The sequence below is a fragment of the Gymnoscopelus microlampas genome (assembly GCF_963454915.1).
Source record: "Gymnoscopelus microlampas genome assembly, chromosome: 12".
Classification (NCBI taxonomy): domain Eukaryota; kingdom Metazoa; phylum Chordata; class Actinopteri; order Myctophiformes; family Myctophidae; genus Gymnoscopelus; species Gymnoscopelus microlampas.
In genome coordinates, this window is record NC_139949.1 from 37,898,065 (window position 1) to 37,917,240 (window position 19,176).

Below are 19,176 nucleotides of genomic sequence, written 5' to 3' on the forward strand. Positions count from 1 at the left end.
ACTACTGTGACTACTGGACTGGTATAAAATGAAAAGTCACCTGTATTGTGAACAATGGTAGATAATGCTGTTATGTCTCCATCTAGTGGTACATCTCTGTTCTTGCAACGAGGAGTAAACAATAATTGGCCTCGCAATAATTTATGAACAGAACTAACTTAAATAATGCTTACAAAAAGGTGTGAGGTGTGCAATTCAGTTATCAGTAATGTCAGCAATGTATGGATGTGTGATCAATGTAGTGTGGGGGTGTTGCAGCGTGTGTAAACTCAATCATAAAGGAAACAAGCAAAAGGGTGCTGTCATCTGGAGAAGGACACATGGAATGGCTGGCACCCATTCTTTTATTCACCTTATTCCTGGCCACGCCCACAATGGTATATAGCATTGGTTCTCACAGTGGGGTCCGGAGACCCCCAGGGGTACTTGAGGGGATACCAGGGGGTCCCCAGCTAAATGATTTATAGGAACCAAATGGACCCTTATGGGTCATTAACTCTGAGAGTGTACACTCTTGAGTTAAATTAACATTCATTTTACAACATGAATTGGGGTCCCAGAGATAGAAATGCCATTAAATGGGGGTCCGTAGCCTACTGCATGTCAAACTGGGGGGGTCCTTAAATTACAATGATTGAGAATCACTGCTAGAGCCGTAAAAATCTTCTCTTATGGGGGTCCCTGGCTTATCTTTTCAAATGGGGGTCCGCGGGCTAATAAGTGTCAATTTGGATGTCCTTGACATGAAAAGGTTTGAGAACCACTGGTATATAGGGTGTATTGATCAAGGCATGGGTGCAGCAGTATAAGGTGGTTCATGGGGTGCATTGGTTATCTCGTTGTTGGGGAAGTGTTCGTGTAAACTGAGCACACCCTACGAGGCTCCCTACCCAAGTTCCATAACATTTGACAGCCCTTTTGAGAATACATAGATATCATTAAAATGATCACTCCACCTCCTGAATGAAATATATCTGTCTGTCCTGTTGAACTGGTATTGATCTGGACCTACTGTATCTATCTGACCTTTGTATCTTTACACCATGACCTTTCTTTAACCATGACTTATCTTATAATATCTACTTATTATTTTTTCATTTCTGTTTTAATCTTCCAACTATGAAGCTTCTCGTTGTGTATCGAAATGCATCTCTTCTGTTTGTTATTCTGTCTGTTCTATGAACCTGAAACAAATCATTGTGTGTGTGTGTGTGTGTGTGTGTGTGTGTGTGTGTGTGTGTGTGTGTGTGTGTATATATATATAGCACGGGAATCGAACCCTGGTCTCCCACGTGAAAGCCAACATCTTAACCACTAGCCTAAAGGGAAATTCCCCTGTGGCCCAAAAACACAAAAAAGGCAGAAATGAATGCTCAAGTATTTTATTAATTGATTGGGATTTGATTGTTGAGATTATATAGAAAAGATAAAATGGAAATCAAAAGAACATTTTTATAAATGTTGACAAAATAAATGCTGATGGGGTTTAATTATCCCCATTGATTGTGTTAAGTATTAATAGGAATCACAGAAATCACAGAAATCAAAAATCGAAGTCACATTGGGACTCCTGGCATCGTTGAAGAATCCCCTCTGGTTCAGCCCGCCACATTTTCCCCTAAAGAAAAAAATGTTAAAAAAGGAAATGGTTAATATTCCCATTGAGATAAATATCATATCATATATTCATCATATATTGATTTATATATCATTTTCAACCAAAAACAATGGTACATCTGGCATCTGCAGGGATTGGAGCTGGTCTCCCTATACACTTCCATTGTGACATTTCAACATTTCCCAAAAGGTGGCATATCCATATCCATTTCCTGTTCCGATTAATGTTTTCATTTGTTTGATTAGCTTGGCAGCAGATTTGAACCAGAAACCCATATGAAGGAGCCAATTAATTAAAGCTATGGGTAAATTAGCCGGAACAGGAAATGGGCGTGTCCCCTTTTAGGAAACTGGAACTTAAGTTATGCACAGAGCTTATTGCGAGGCCAGGTTTGAAATCCTGAATAGAACATAAAAGTTCATAATTGCAGCTTTTAATACTCACAGGTGATTGGTCCAATGGTGAGAGGCTGGACGCTCATGGTGCTGGAAACTGAACGAGGCTCCCTCCCCAAGCAAACCTGCAAAGACGTAGCAGTAATCGAAGTGAGCTGAGTGTCGGTCAAATAAGTTACGGAAGTCTGTTGGAAGGTCTGACACCAGCACTTCAAAGTGATCTGCTGTAACATTCATGAAGTGAGGTAGTGTGAGACTTACAGGAGAGCAGGAGGAGGTTGTCTGGTCACACAGGTGGAGGCTGCAGTGAAGGAAGACCTGGTAGTCGACCTGGAGCTCAGCAGAGAAACGAGCCTGGAGGGACGAGCCGCTCTCATCCACTGTCACCTGACCACGATTGCTAGCACACCTGGAAGAAAGACGTTGTTATGCTGCTGGTCAGTCATATTTAATTGTAATACATTTCTCTTTTTGATTACGTTTGTTTTTTGGCACAGATATTCTGGTGAGGATCAAGACATACTTGTTCCGGATGAAGAAGTGTCGCATGGAGTCATCATGGTTGGATGAGGGAGTGGCATAGCAGTTGTCCAGAACGACCACAAAGCGCTCCGTCTCGGTCTGCTCAACAGACACTCCTACGTGCAGGGCAGAACCCAGTGGCAGGGTGACAGCGCCTCCTGGGTAAGGCTCTGTGCAGTTGGAGTCGTGGAACAAAGACATGGAGGCTCTGGCTTGTGGACCCTGACCTGAAAGGGTGTGAACCCTGGAACCAAAAAAATATGACATTTGACTGTTATCTAGTATTTTGTAGTAATGTGACTTAATCCGGGCGTTAACTACCTCTACCTATTGTTTTCTTAACAAGATGAACTAACCTTTAAATGAAACCGTCTATAAATTAAGTTACTTACCGTTCGCTTGGTCTCATGACCACAATTAGGCTGGTCTCCGTGTCCAGAGGATAGACACAGGAGAAGGGAAAACTCATTGGAAGACTTGATGAGATGTTATTTGCAGGGTAGACAACTAAAGTGTTGGAGTAGATGGCATGAGTGCTGTTGGTCTGAAAGACAAGAGGTTAAATGGACAACCTGAGTAAGCTGGGGACTAAGTGACAGTATATTTCACATCATTATACATTGAATAACATACAAAAATGTAATTAATTAGCATTAACATATTATTGCATTTCATATGCTAAACTTCCATAGTTTAAGCTGTAATAAAACACACACAGAGATGGACATCAATCTCTCGAATGTTTGAATCTCACCAATACAAAAGTCATGCAACATGAGAAGACAGGAGAGAAATGGAGAATAGAATAGAATTTCATTGAATTCTTTTCCACAGTCACGTGAGATTAGAGCCAAGAATTAGCAGACAAATCCTCACAGTCAGTGTGTTTCCACAGGTGTCAGCCTGAATGGCCACTTGGTACCACACTGTCCCATCACGCTCTGTGGAATCTGAGCAGCTGCGGTCGTCCAGGTGACCCGAGAATCCATTCAAACCATAGGATCTCATGCTAGCCATTCGCAGGCCAACTTGGATTTGACTCTGGCCACATACAAGTTCAGCAGTTTGTAATGGATGGTCTGAAAAGAAGAAAGATTTAATGTTGATACAGAAAATTACTCTCCCTTATAGAAATACCATGATGTTACAAAAAAAGCATATAGAGCTCTAACCCTATGAATTAGATGCAGCAAGCAGCCATCAGGACACAACAATCACAATACATAGACAGATCACACAATAGATTGACAATACTACACAACACCTCTCAGAGAGGAAAATGGAATATGCTACCAGTCTTAGTTCGAGAGGCGAGAGATCACATTACACGTTATGTGCAGAACTGAGCTAGGGCCTATACTTGCAACTTGGTATTGGGGAATCTCACTTCCATCTGAAACAGCGTGACTTGTAGTAGTTTATAATGGCATATGGTTACATATTACATTTCACAAGACATAGTACGTGTAGATAATAGAAATCAATTGGCTGAAAATGCTCTAACAAGTCTTCACTTCTGTAAGCACTGTAAAGCTGGAAGTGAGATTCCCCATTCTAGTGAATGCAGCAGCCTAGAGGGCGGAGCCACAGAGTGCGCCATCCGTATGTCACTGATCACATGACCCAACAATCAATTCTCCAGTTCTAGGCAACACAGAAGAGGGGGGACTTTGTTCTTATTTCCACACAACAGCTCTAAGGTGTATTATTGACATAGTTCAATGTTGTTTCGCCTTTAAGGACCTTGAAGAGCTACCTGAAGTTTTCAATTAACAATAAAGACGAAAAATAAACATTGAAGTCTTCAAAGCCAGCAAGCAACCTTTTTCTAGTTCATATTAACAATGGTAACAGGGAGGGTGGGCAATAAGGATGGACCTCGATGTAAAATTGGCCCCAAGTACAGAGTGAGAGGAGCTTCATATAATACGTATTTACCCTCGGTTGTAGGCGTTGTTGTTGGCTGTGTTGTTGGAGGGGGTGTGGTTGTAGAGATACCTGAAGTTTTCAATTAGCAATTAAGACAAAAATGATAATATATCTATAGAAAGATATCATGTTTATCATGCAGTATACAGTAACTTGTAGAAAGCGGTCCAGGTGATGACCAGATCCTTAAAGGAGTAGTTCACCCAAAAAACAACTTATTTTCTATCAATTACACACCCCATGAAGCATTGAATTCAAGGAATTATTTTAGTTTTTGACTCATTCCTAAGGCAATAATTTGATGACCGGCGGAAAGATGCTAATGTATCCAGTAGGTACCTCAAAGGAGTCTCTTTGAGTCTCCTACCGGAAATACATCCGGTCATCAAATGATTGTCTCAGGAATGCGTCAAAAACTAAAAAATCACATTGAATTCAAGGCTTCATGGGGTGTGTAATTGATAGAAAATATGTACTTTTTTGGGTGAACTACTCCTTTAAAGCAATTTGTATAAATGGCAACACACATACAAACACTGAAGTTCATGATCAAACAAGTATGTTCTATTTTTACCTTCACACACAACACCGGCATCTTCATGGTGACCACAGTTATGGCTTCCAAACCCTAGATGGCTGCACTGTGAGAGACTAGATTCACTGCCTGAACAGGTGACATCATCCAACAGGATGCTCCCACCACCCTGTCCGTAGTGTGCATAGGCTGGTGCTGACAGAGCCCTTCCACAGCCTAACTGTCTACACACTACCTCAGCATCGGTCAGATCCCAGTGATCGTCACAGACCGTACCCCAACTGTCACCGTAGTAGATCTCTACTCTGCCAGAACAGGAGTGTTGGCCGCCGACCAGCCTCACTGGATGATCATCTGAGTGAGAAGAAAAAAATTAACATTGAAGTCTTCAAAGCCACCAAGCAACCCTTTTCTAGTTCATAACAATGATAACAGGGAGAGTGGGCACTAAGGAAGAGTGGGCATCTCGATGTAAAACTGGCCTTAGTGCCAAGTACAGAGTTAGAGGAGCTTCATATAATACGTATTTACCCTCGGTTGCAGGCGTTGTTGTTGGCTGTGTTGTTGGCGGGGGTGTGGTTGTAGCTCCTGAAGTTTTAAATGAACAATTAAGAAAAAAAAATAACATTCAAGTCTTCAAAGCCAGCCAGCAACTTGTTTCTACTTTTCAAGTACAAAGTGAGAGGAGCTTCTTTAGTTGTTGTGTTTGTGGAATACAGTAGTGTTCTATTGCACAGTGTTCTACAGTATTTGACATATTTAACAGAACATATTATATTAATAAATGGTATAAATGACATCAACCCATTTACAGTGGCGATATATAAAGTAACAAATCTACACGCTTGTTAGACATGTAAATACCCATAACAGAACATGAAATTCGAAATGGTGCTATTAATGATATACTGTTACTACGTATTCATATTTACCTTCACAAACAACACCAGCATCTTCACCATGAACACAGTTGTGGTTTCCAAACCCTGGATGGCTGCACTGTGAGATTCTTGTTTCACTGCCTGAACAGCTGACATCATCCAACAAGATGCTCCCGCCACCCGGTCCGAAGTGTGCAGAGTGTGGTGCTGAGAGAGCCCTTCCACAGCCTAACTGACTACACACTACCTGGGCATCGTTCAGATCCCAAACATCGTCACACACCGTCCCCCAACTGCCACCATGGTAGATCTCTACTCTGCCAGAACAGGAGTTTGGGCCGCCGACCAGCCTCACTGGATAATCATCTGAGTGAAAAAAACAAACATAAAAACACAAACCTTACAGTAGTGTTGTTAGATATACCCTCTTCTGTGCATGCTTGCACATTGGCGCACCCATAGATCTGGACTCACCCAAGTCAAACACATCCATTATTCATTTGATTAGCTGAAACTGCATAGCTTTTAGTGTGCCATGTTTTTTTTTTATTCTGCTGTATTTTATTTCTTTGTCTTCTTGTTTTTTACTGAATTGAAAAGCAAACCACAAAATCTGCCTAGTGCGCACCTTTAAAGAAAATGTAATGTCAATGTTAACAAATGACAACACACATACAAACACTGCAGTTCATAATGCCGTAGTTGTATGTTTAGTTTACCTTCACAAGTAACACCAGCATCTTCATGGTGACCACAGTTGTGGTTTCCAGTCCCAGAATGGCCGCACTGTGAGAGTCTTGTTTCACTGCCAGAACAGCTGACATCATCCAACAAGATGCTCCCACCACCCTGTCCGTAGTGTGCCGACCCTGGTGCTGACAGAGCCCTTCCACAGCCTAACTGTCTACACACTACCTGGGCATCATTCAGATGCCAACTGTCGTCACACACCGTCCCCCAACTGCCACCATGGTAGATCTCTACTCTGCCAGAACAGGAGTTTGGGCCGCCGACCAGCCTCACTGGATAATCAGCTGAGTTAGTAGAAAAACATAACATAAAAAGAAAGGTATAACTACCAATTGCAAAAACAAAACAATAGTCCTCAAAGAATATTTCAATGCAATTTTAACGAATGACAACACACTTACAACACTGAAGTTCATAATGCCACATTTATATATATGTATATTACTTATTTACCTTCACAAACAACACCAGCATCTTCATAGTGACCACAGTTGTGGTTTCCAAACCCGATATGGCTGCACTGTGAGAGTCTTGATTCACTGCCTGAACATCTGACATCATCCAACAAGATGCTCCCACCACCCTCGGTGAAGTGTGCCGAGTGTGGTGCTGACAGAGCCCTTCCACAGCCTATCTGTCTACACACTACCTCAGCATCACTCAGCGCCCAGTGATCGTCACACACCGTCCCCCAACTGCCACCATGGTAGATCTCTACCGTTCCAGAACAGGAGCTTTGACCACCGACCAGCCTCACTGGAAAATCAACTGAATGAGAAGAGAAACATAAGAACATAAAATGTGGTGTTGTTACAGGAAGAGCAGTACCCCCCCCCCCCCAAAGCATGTTGTGAAATTTGTCTGGACTTGAAGTGCCTCCTAAAACGTAAGACTCCCCTCCCCAAACTGCTCCCAGATGTGTTGAAACACCTTGCGACTTAAAGTCTGCTCACCCTCTACCATACGCACAAATCCTAGCTCCAACATTGAAGTATTATCCAGCACAAGATTAAAGGAGTAGTACACCCAAAACATGACTTATTTTCTATCAATTACACACCCCATGAAGCCTTGAATTCAAGGCATTTTGTTTTGTTTTTGACTCATTCCTAAGGCAATAATTTGATGACCGGCGGAAAGATGCTAATATATCCGATAGGACACTCAAATGAGTCTCTTTGAGTCTCCTACCGGAAATACATCCAGTCATCAAATTATTGTCTCAGGAATGCGTCAAAAACTAAAAAAATCGCATTGAATTCAAGGCTTCATGGGGTGTGTATTTGATAGAAAATAAGTACTTTTATGGGTGAACTACTCCTTTAAAGCAATTTGTATAAATGGCAACACACATACAAACACTGAAGTTCATGATCAAACAAGTATGTTCTATATTTACCTTCACACACAACACCGGCATCTTCATGGTGACCACAGTTATGGCTTCCAAACCCTAGATGGCTGCACTGTGAGAGACTAGATTCACTGCCTGAACAGCTGACATCATCCAACAGGATGCTCCCACCACCCTGTCCGTAGTGTGCATAGGCTGGTGCTGACAGAGCCCTTCCACAGCCTAACTGTCTACACACTACCTCAGCATCGGTCAGATCCCAGTGATCGTCACACACCGTCCCCCAACTGTCACCGTAGTAGATCTCTACTCTGCCAGAACAGGAGTGTTGGCCGCCGACCAGCCTCACTGGATAATCAACTGAGTGAGAAGAAAAACATGAAAACATGAAGAATTAGTGTTGTTATAAGATGAACAGCTTAAATATATGTTGTGCAAAAAGTCAACACTCATACAAACACTGCAGTTAATGTAATTAATTAATTCATGTATATTATATTCTTACCTTCACAAACAACACCAGCATCTTCACCATGAACACAGTTGTGGTTTCCAGTCCCTGAATGGCTGCACTGGGAGAGTCTTGTTTCACTGCCTGAACAGCTGACATCATCCAACAAGATGCTTCCACCACCCTCGGTGAAGTGTGCCAAGTGTGGTGCTGAGAGAGCCCTTCCACAGCCTCACTGTCTACACACTACCTGGGCATCATTCAGATGCCAACTGTCGTCACACACCGTCCCCCAACTGCCACCATGGTAGATCTCTACTCTGCCAGAACAGGGGTTTTGGCTGCCGATCAGCCTCACTGGATAATCTGAGTGAGAGGAAAAGCATAAAAAAAAGAAAAGAAGAAGAAAAAATGAAACTGTTGTTAGTGTTGTCATAGGCAGAACACGATTGCACTTTTCTCCTCCTTTCTAAAGCATGTTGTAAAAAATCTGGCAGGACTCAAAGCTCCTCCTAAGACTTAGGACTCCCCTTCCATACGCACAATTCCTGATACATTTTTCATTGGACAATCATCCAATGCAAGATTAATCATTATCAGTGCTACATCAGTAGCCACTGAAAGCCCCATATGAAAATGTATATAGGGGTTTAAAGATTAGCTGATAGGAATCGGAAAACTGTTTTAACATCAACATTGCCACTACATCAATACGCAAAATACTGGATTGATCTAAAAGTAGCCTGAATTGGTCGACGGCCTGGTGTTAAAAGTATTAATCACTTTACTTTGCTGCTGATTCTACTTTAGTATAAATTAAGCTGTGGAATACTCTGTGACTTAACGCTACAAGTCATTACTTTTAAACAAATAATGACTGCCTCTCATTTGCAATAAATCTCATCTCGCATAGACCTTTTTTATGCAAGGTAAACAAACAATGACAACACTGTTCACAGTGCACCCTAAAATCAAAAGTTTGGAAGACATGATTACGTGATTAGTTACAGCAACAGCAAGACAAATCATCTCACTTGGTGAGATGGCATGCTAAAATATTTGGGAGTAATACATGATGGGGCCTATCTTGGGTAGGCTATATTTACCTTCACACACAACACCGGCATCTTCATGGTGACCACAGTTGTGGCTTCCAACCCCTAGATGGCTGCACTGTGAGAGCCTGGTTTCACTGCCTGAACAGCTGACATCATCCAACAGGATGTTCCCACCACCCTGTCCGAAGTGTGCAACCCCTGGTGCTGACAGGGCCCTTCCACAGCCTAACTGTCTACACACTACCTCAGCATCATTCAGATCCCAGTGATCGTCACACACCGTCCCCCAACTGCCACCATGGTAGATCTCTACTGTTCCAGAACAGGAGCTTTGACCACCGACCAGCCTCACTGGATAATCAACTGAATGAGGAGAAAACATGAAAACATGCAACTTAGTGTTGTTATCAGAAGAACAGCTTGAAGATGCATTATTCAAAAGATCAAAAAGTACAAAAATGATACAGCATGTGGGTTTCATTAAGAACTATACAGCTGCAAAACAAAGCAGAGAACAACCATACTTCTTTTTTTTAAAGAATGTCATCCAAATCTGGCAGGCCTTTAAGATCATCCTAAAGCCCTTTACACACTAGGGGCATGACTAGTAAACAAAAATAATAATAATGCTATTGCTTAAAAGATAATCCTCAATGCAACTTCTACAAATGGCAACACACAAACGGCAGTTCATAATGGTTTTACACTTACCTTCACAATCAACACCAGCATCTTCATGGTGACCACAGTTGTGGTTTCCAGTCCCAGAATGGCTGCACTGGGAGAGCCTTGATTCACTGCCTGAACAGCTGACATCATCCAACAAGATGCTCCCACCACCCTGTCCGAAGTGTGCAACCCCTGGTGCTGACAGAGCCCTTCCACAGCCTAACTGTCTACACACTACCTCAGCATCACTCAGACCCCAGGAGTCGTCACACACCGTACCCCAACTGCCACCATGGTAGATCTCTACTCTGCCAGAGCAGGAGTTTTGGCCGTCGACCAGCCTCACTGGATAATCAACTGAGAGAAAAGAAAATATAAAATCATGAAACTCAGTGTTGCTATGGGAAGAACAGCATGAAGCTGCCTTGTGCAAAAGGTCACAGAGCCTGAAAATTATGAAATGATGATTTATTAAGACATACAGCTACAGACCAAATATGCAGAGGATGACTGTTATTGTTTTATTTCATTATTTTATCTAAAGCATGTTATGACTATCTCACTACTCAAAGCTCCTCTTAAGACTTAGGACTAGCCTCCCCAAAATGCCCAGTGTAAGATGAATGGCAGTCACAGCTGCATCAGTAGGCTACCCTTTAAAAGCCAATATGATCATGTATATACTGTACAACTGCCCACAAAAAGTTCGGAAATTTAACTTTGGTCGATTATTTCTCCCCTTTAATAATACCAATTGCTATTGTGTTTTATATCATTTTTATCGTTGATTAGTCACCTTTACAACGAGGTACAGCTTGTAAGGATCGGGCATTCGTTGAATGAGTAACACAGCTAAATGTGTTGGTAGCGCCCCCAAAAAATTGCCAAAATCCCCCAATATGATTCTGTTGGTAATCGCTCCTGTTTTGAGCAACCTGCCAGCATACACCTGCCAGCAGCTGATGTGTGCTGCATGCAGAACCCATGCTAAGGTGCCAGTCACACACCTGTGAATGGCACACATCTGCCACCTGCCAGCTGCTGGCTCAAAACGAGAGCTTCTGTCTACCAACAGAAGCATATTGGGGGATTTTGGCAAATTCTTTGGTGGCACTACCCACACGTTTAGCTGTGTTGCTCATTCCACGAATGCCCGATCCTTACAAGCTGTACCTCATTGTAAAGGTGACTAATCACCGATAAATATGATATAAAACACAATACCAATTGGTATTATTAAAGGGGAGAAATAATTGACCGAAGTTAAAGTATATGTAAGTGAAAATACTAATAATAATAAAAAGAATAAATAGTATTATTATTATTATTATTATTATTATTACCCTTATTATTATTATTATTATTATTCAATTGTCATATTGTAAATTACTTCACAAAGAATCCTTGAAGCAAATTAAGCAATTTGTGTGAAAAAAACAAACACTGCAGTCCATAATGATGTATGTATTCAATATCATATCTATATTATTACTTACCTTCACAAACAACACCAGCATCTTCACTATGAGCACAGTTGTGGTTTCCAGTCCCAGAATGGCTGCACTGGGAGAGCCTTGATTCACTGCCTGAACAGCTGACATCATCCAACAAGATGCTCCCACCACCCTGTCCGAAGTGTGCCGACCCTGGTGCTGAGAGAGCCCTCCCACAACCTAACTGTCTACACACTACCTCGGCATCAGGTAGATGCCAACTGTCGTCACACACCGTCCCCCAACTGCCACCATGGTAGATCTCTACTCTGCCAGAACAGGTGTTTGGGCCTCCGACCAGCCTCACGGAATAATCGGAATAATCAACTGAGTGAGAAGAAAGACATAAAAACATGAACATTAGTAGCCTGAAAGAAATCCTCAAAATAAACCTAGTACATGCAGAACTGTTTTCGTAATACGGATATGAATTAGAACTTGGACTGTACACCAGGTATGCCAAATCATGAAATAGAAATGAATAAATGAGCATGGTATCAATCTAATAATAATATATAAAGAAAATGAATTGAGGACAGTCTCGCAATTAATTTAAAAAAATAAGCTGTGTCTATGTCAGCCATAATAACTGGCTGAGTAACTGCAAAATTAATATTAAGCATATCTATCCCAATATGAGTTTACCTGGGCTGGCAGTAACAGTCTGTATGAACAGGACTAGCAGAACACCACACTTCACCATGGTCCACATCCTGGAGATCAGACAAAAAAACAAACAAAACAGACAGATTAAAGCAATGCAAAGACAATTAAAACAGGTTGAATGCAAATGCTCAAATTTCACGGATCTCATGTAGTAGAATCACAACTTTAATTCTGTAGGGACGGATGGTACGGAACCCCCAACACACAACCGTTCCATGGGCCAATGCAAATGCCTCACTCACCTGCAGTGCCTTGTGTTTGAATGTCCACCTGCAAGTGAGAATTTATAGGAGTTGTGTTGGTGTCACATGGTGCCGATACCTGGTAGCCATGTTACGTCATAAACCAGCCCAATTAAGGTGTGACCCAAATTGTCATGTCATTTCTGTCAACCAATGTGACATTTCCGTGTGAAAACCTACCCACATAAAGTTGGAACGAGAATAATGCACTGGAGGCATCTAACTTCAAAATGTGTCCCTTGGTCAGAGACCGATGTTGTTACTCGGTTAAGGTCAGGTGGCATCTTAGTAATCATGATCACGGTTCAGGGACATAGATAAAGATTAGTTAGGTATTCTTCCGCATGTTAGTTTGTCTCTTATCTCAGGTACTTTGTAAATATGTAGATAACTTGTTTTTGGCCTTCTATTGTTCTCTGTTGATCTCCTTCCCACTTAACCCCTACCCCTCTTCTTCTTCTCTCTCCCCACTCTTCTTTCTACGGAATTTAACGTTGCGATGGGAGTGTTGTACAAAAACAAATTTCACCCACTTTTTTACCTTGTAAACCTGTGATGTGACAATAAACCTGATTCTGATTCTGATTCTGATTCTGATTCATGTCCCCCTTTTGTCCATTCTAGGACAACTCACATTGCTCCTGGATGTCTGTTGTGTTCAGGAGCTGGATACCTTCACAACACTTCACATCACATACTGGAGTTGTGAGAACCCAAACTCAGGACAGCCAGGCAAGTAGGGTTCAACACCCATGAAAGTCCTGTACTTTCACACTACTGATTGCCGACGGCCTGGAATGATGTTTAGACGTGTGCTCAACAAAACTGATGTCCAAACGTGTACGTAGAGTTTACAACAAATGGTTTATTCTCTGTTCCTAGTTGTCCGTCACTTTCATCATACAAAAAAAATATTAAGGCAAAAATACAGCCAAACTTAAACAGAGCACGGCACGGCATACAGACCACCAGCCCAGCATGAACACAGTTCTGCCCCCGAATCAACAACACAGCTGATTTGTGACCTGGCCAGCCTTGGCCTTGACTTGACCATGCCTTGCAGTGACGTCATTGAAGGAGCAACAACAACAGAAATCATATGGCCCTTACGGGTGTTTCAACAAACAAAGGTGAGAGAACTGAACTAAGGCAACTCAAAAACACAGGCAAAAGGCCCCAAAAAATCTGGACCGCACAGGTCTCACAGGGCAGCCAAGGAGAAAATGGTCAGGGTGAGCGCGGTAGAGACATTGTTTTTGAAGCGCCGCTCTCTCTCCTCACGCGTCTGACGTCCAGGCTCCTCGGACGGGGACAGCCCGCGGTCCTCTCTCTCTCTCTTAGCGGACGGCGGGTTCGCACCGCAGCCGGGGACAGCCGACGACCCACCCTCTCTCTCCAGGGGTGGCTCTCGCCCCGGACGGGGACTGGCCGCAGCGTTTTCTCTCCGGGGACAGAAGTCCAGAATCAACAATTTACTTACAGATGTGTTGCTTAGTCGATCTGCTTGAACAGTAATACAGATATTATTAAAATATGTTTCAATGTCCGGCCCACGACAGTCGTCGCGGGCCGGACAGTTGCCTCTCGCGGGCCGCAAATGGCCCGCGGGCCGCCTATTGGGGAACCCTGGTCTACTCCAATGCGCTCCATCCACTGACGCCCCGTCTGGGCGTCAGTGTTGAAAAATCCTTATTATTTTGGATAATAATCATTGAGTCTAATCAGTACAGACAGTGCTTCCATTGCAAAAGGGCCACTTAGCTGCAAAGGTGAGTGGGTTCGTATTATACATCATGTGGCTGAGTTTGCTGGCTTTTCAAAGGACAGTGTTACTCGAGGACAGAAGGAGATCAAATCAAGTTCTACCAGCTGAACCATTGGTCTGGTTTGACAAGGTACGGTACATAGTTGTGGATTAGTAAAAATAACGTTAAATGCTTCTCACAGAAACGTCAAGGATAAAATGCCAAGACTGGAACAAGGAAACGAGAGACAAAAAAGATAGGCCTACATGATGAGTGATGCAGTGTCACATAGTTTAATGCGAAGGCACCTAACTGTCATCATTTATGATTGATTTATCTGCATGACCCAGTACAAGTACATGTGGTGAATCACTCATCTACTGTAAGTAAGCATAACATAAATCAATCTGTGCGTAAACAACCTTTACTGAGTGACAAATATGTGCCATCGTTAAGAGAAAACACTAGTTCTAAAATACACGAGGCCAGAGGCCTGTTTTAATCAGAAACTATGAAAGCACAGATAGTGTAATGACTAATCAATTTATTAGTATATAATATATCATTAATTTTGAACAGATATAATACATGAATTGTAGGGCAAGAAATGAAGTTCATTTCAGAGGCAAGCATTTAATGCGAAGGCACCTAACTTTGATCAGAGGTGAGCTAACTTTTAGGTTGGAGAAGGACCCGGGCTGTGGATGGATGGTTTCCATGGATTATGACTGTTGAGTGTTATTACAGTTGTTATTGTCATTAGTGGACACTTTTGAACACTGTCTCTCAACTAACGACAACCAGCTTTACTTGTCCAGTTCTGCACTCCTTTGCCTTGGTAGCAAAGCTCCTTCTGACATGCCTTCTGTTTTTGCTCTTTTCGTGCACAATTTTCTCCAACAAAGGATTGAAAGCACATTTAGCTATTTTCACAGAATTGAGGCAGCTATATATAATTTCATCTGGCTGTCTTGTCTTCACCTGATGCAATTGTGTGTACAGGTACCATGTGCAACACTACGAATCTCCTGCACATATTAATGAGCCTGTTACTTTACGAGTCACCAAAATTATTCAAACACAACACATTGTGTTTTTACAATATAATGAAGAAAATATATAGGATATATTTTGATTTTTTTATTTCAAAATAAAAAATGTGCCACGGACATACAGTAGACATGTCTTGCCACGGACACGTTTGTCCGTGTACGGACATGTTAATGATCTCTGCTGACTAGCCCTCCAACACGTTTGCCTCCATTTCGTCCAAACGTGCCTCGACCCGGACCCGGGAATCCAGGGCCTCCAAACGTGCCTCGACCCAGACCAGGGAATCCAGGGCCTCCAAACGTGCCTCGACCCGGGCCAGGGAATCCAGAGCCTCCAAACGTGCCTCGACCCGGACCAGAGAATCCAGGGCCTCCAAACGTGCCTCGACCTGGACCAGGGAATCCAGAGCCTCCGTCAGCCTGAGCTGCTGGAATTCCCGACCCGGGCAGAACAGTAGGACCCAATTGCAAGGAGCCGGGAACCAGAGTTCTTGGAAATAATACTTTACTTTCGAATAACAGTTACGCTACAACAGTTACGGTACACCTCTCACAGAGGGAATTAAACAGTGAACTGGAATGTACACACACGTCTCGAGCACAGGGAGAAAGAATGCAGAATACTCAGCACCTCTCGGCGACGTGGCATAATATTATAAACAGGCAACGAGCCAACACCGGGAGTCCAGATAAGAAACCTTGTCATTAAGGCAACAGCACACAGCTGGGCACACGGGTGGGTTCAGTCTCTCAATCAACGACACACAGGGGGAAGGGAGCGAGCCGAGGGTGGAGAGAAGGGGGGGGGGGCTGAGGACAGGGCCAGACTGTGACACCTATTAAATGTCATTCAATTCATTGTCTTTCTGTGCCATCATCCACTCTTTCATGGACATCTGTGGGTCTTCCTGCACTGCCAACGGGCCTTTCCACCTGGCTACAGCAGTAGGCTACAGGTGAAATAAACATCAAATATGCTCTGCTACAAGTAGAATTGGCAAGAGCTACAAAATGTAAGGTTGGTAGACAGCCTTATTCCTGATTAAAGCCGACTGCTGTGGTTTCCCAGCAACATCAGTGAAACACCTAAAGAAAGCCACTGGGGGGAGATAGCTATGGCAGCCCAGACTGCATCAAGATGGTTATGATTGATGATATTGCACAGTTGGAACCCTTCAGCAGGCGAAGGCTAATCTTATAGTCTTCATGGCCCCACTCAGCTGAAGCGTGTTGAGGTACAGTATATACGGTCAGGTTCAGACGTGGTTCAGGGAGTAGGATGTCCCTGCCATGCATAGTCCCTTGTCCAACTGCAGGGAGTGGCAAGAGATATTGCATTATTGTGCTGTTTTTGGTCTTTATATCACTTTTGGTTGGCTTTTCTGTCATTTTAAATGTGCTATATACAGTAGATACATCTGTGCTGTTATTCATGTGCTCATCTGGGGTGCATGTCGCCTTTCCGACATGTTGCCTTTCCGACGTTAACGAACCCTATATCTAACCCTAACCCTAACCGCACGCGGAAGCCACTAGTCGGAGTGGCGAGATGTCGGAATGGAAGGAGCACCCCGCTCATCTGTTGCCAGATTCACTTTTTTGGGGCTTCTATTTTAATGTTGTTTTATGCTTTTGCTTTTCTTTTTTGCTTTTTAGTTGTACTTTTTCTGTAAATGTATTCTTGCTATGTAAAGCACTCATTTATCATGACAAAGTCTATAGGGCATAAGTGGTTAGGACTTTAATCGAACCCTGGTCCTCACATGCAGACAGAGGAAGGGTGTGCCTACTGGCACATTACGGAGTTTAAGCAATGGACTGCTACGGCAGATGACTACGGTAACCGGAAATGATCAGCGCTCGATAGATAAACCTGCCGTCGCCGCAGCCTATTTTACTACGCCAGAAGCTACCGTTCCACGTAGTGTCTACAACGTCAAAAATAGGTGAGCTGCATAGACGCGTCACCATGGAAACCAAAAAGGGGTGGGAACCCGTCGCCGACGGCTGCTTGCTTAACGATTTTGACTGCTACGGCGATTGCGTCATAGCAGCCGCACTCCGCCTGGCGTCGCCGTACTGAAAAACAGAAAGCTTAAAGTCCCTATTGTTGCGTGCTACTGAATCTTCTGTGAATTGGATGTCTCCCAAATGAACTTTAAGGGAATACACCTTCATTGCATCCTCATATTTGTTTTGTTGAGCTTAGCGAACCATAACCTTGTATGCTAATGCTTTCTTACAAGCTGTCAATAATATTTTAACTAGGCATTTATCCCTCTGTATGTTTTTCTGTGTCAGGTTGTCTATATTTAATAGTACCACCCATGTTTTGGGTATCTCATAACCTTAATATCTTATTTATCACCGACCCAATACACAACAAACCCAATATCTTTCCATAACTTTCAACAGTGTTGTTAATTGGGGACACAGTTATGGCACCATGCTAAAACGAACAGTGCAGTCAATAATGATATATTCATATTTACCTTCACAAACATCACCAGCATATTCATGGTGAACACATTTGTGGTTTCCAAATCCTAGACATTTTAGCTCAAATGTAATATATATTTAATTTGATTTTATTGAAATATTGAAATATCAATTATTTGAAGCTTTATCTGTATAAAAGTACAGACTGCTTGAATATGTTGTTTTTAATTAAATAATTACAGTCAACTAAAACATCGTTTTTGCTCTCCTGTAAAATACTGAAAATGTCACGTCGTTTTCTGAGCGGCAAGAAATATTGCATTTTATTGTGCCACTTTTGGTCTGTATAGCACTTTTGGTTGGCTTTTAAATGTGCTCTACAGATACATCTGCATTGTTATTCATGTCCTCACTGTTTTGCCAGATTCACTGCCTTTTTTTTTGCTTTTATTTTAATGTTGTTTTACGCTTTTGCTTTTCTTTTTTGCTTTATTGTTAAATTAGTTGCACTTTATCTGTAATTGTATTCTTGCTCTGTAAAGCACTTTGAGCTGCATTTCATGTCATGAAAGGTGCTATACAAATAAAGTTTATTATTATTTAGTATATCTCTGGTCTTGCAGTTTAAAAAAAAATATTAAAAACAATTAAAAAACAATAAAAGAGAAAAATTAGCAGATCTACAAGCCCGCAATGTATCACAATGTGACATTTTACCTTTTACTGAAATGACCCTGGTCATCACATGCAGACAGAGGTAGGGTGTGCCTGGCACATTGTTGCGTGCTACTGATTCTTGTGTGAATTGGATCTCCCAAAATGAACTTTAAGGGAATACACCTTCATTGTATCCTCATTCTTGTTTTGTTGCTCAGACAAACATCAGATCGGGCCAGATATGATTTCTTTTCATTAGTGTTACTTCCTTGTCATCTGTAATAAAAATAAATAATCATCAGTACACTCACTGACATTTCTGCCTCTTAAAAGGATCCCTGCATGGCTAATAAGCCAAATATGCCTTAACACATTATAATTGCCCTCTATAACTAAAATGTAAATTGACAAACACCTTAAAAAACACCACAGTTTTTAAGTTGCTTGATTGTGTATATAGACATTTGATATTCATTTTATCAGACACGCCCCCTTCCTATACAAACCCATTGTAACTTCAAACATGATAGATTCATTGAAAACACCCGTCCTTGGTTCTGGTGACTCAGACTGCCCTCCTAATACGATAACCTTTTTCATTTGTTTTATACTTAAAACATTTTTTTTTTTTTTATAAAATACAATAAAACATTCAATTAACGTATTAGGAGGCCAGTCTGAGTCACCACAACCAAGGACATGTGTTTTGGTTGAATCTAT

General features: G+C 42.1%; 1 protein-coding gene across 1 annotated transcript; it reads right to left on the reverse strand.

Annotated features, from left to right (window-relative positions):
• Positions 1 to 1,366: 1,366 nt before the first annotated feature.
• Positions 1,367 to 12,391, reverse strand: LOC311057320 (scavenger receptor cysteine-rich domain-containing protein DMBT1-like). Its single transcript, XM_084074275.1, is given in 19 exon segments — positions 1,367 to 1,618; positions 2,063 to 2,138; positions 2,275 to 2,422; positions 2,537 to 2,779; positions 2,928 to 3,079; positions 3,412 to 3,614; positions 4,474 to 4,533; positions 5,039 to 5,353; positions 5,531 to 5,587; positions 5,932 to 6,246; positions 6,600 to 6,914; positions 7,084 to 7,398; positions 8,030 to 8,344; positions 8,490 to 8,667; positions 8,671 to 8,801; positions 9,542 to 9,856; positions 10,205 to 10,519; positions 11,659 to 11,982; positions 12,301 to 12,391. Coding segments are annotated over 19 exon segments (3,864 nt in total). The 5' UTR covers positions 12,368 to 12,391; the 3' UTR covers positions 1,367 to 1,598.
• Positions 12,392 to 19,176: the final 6,785 nt, after the last annotated feature.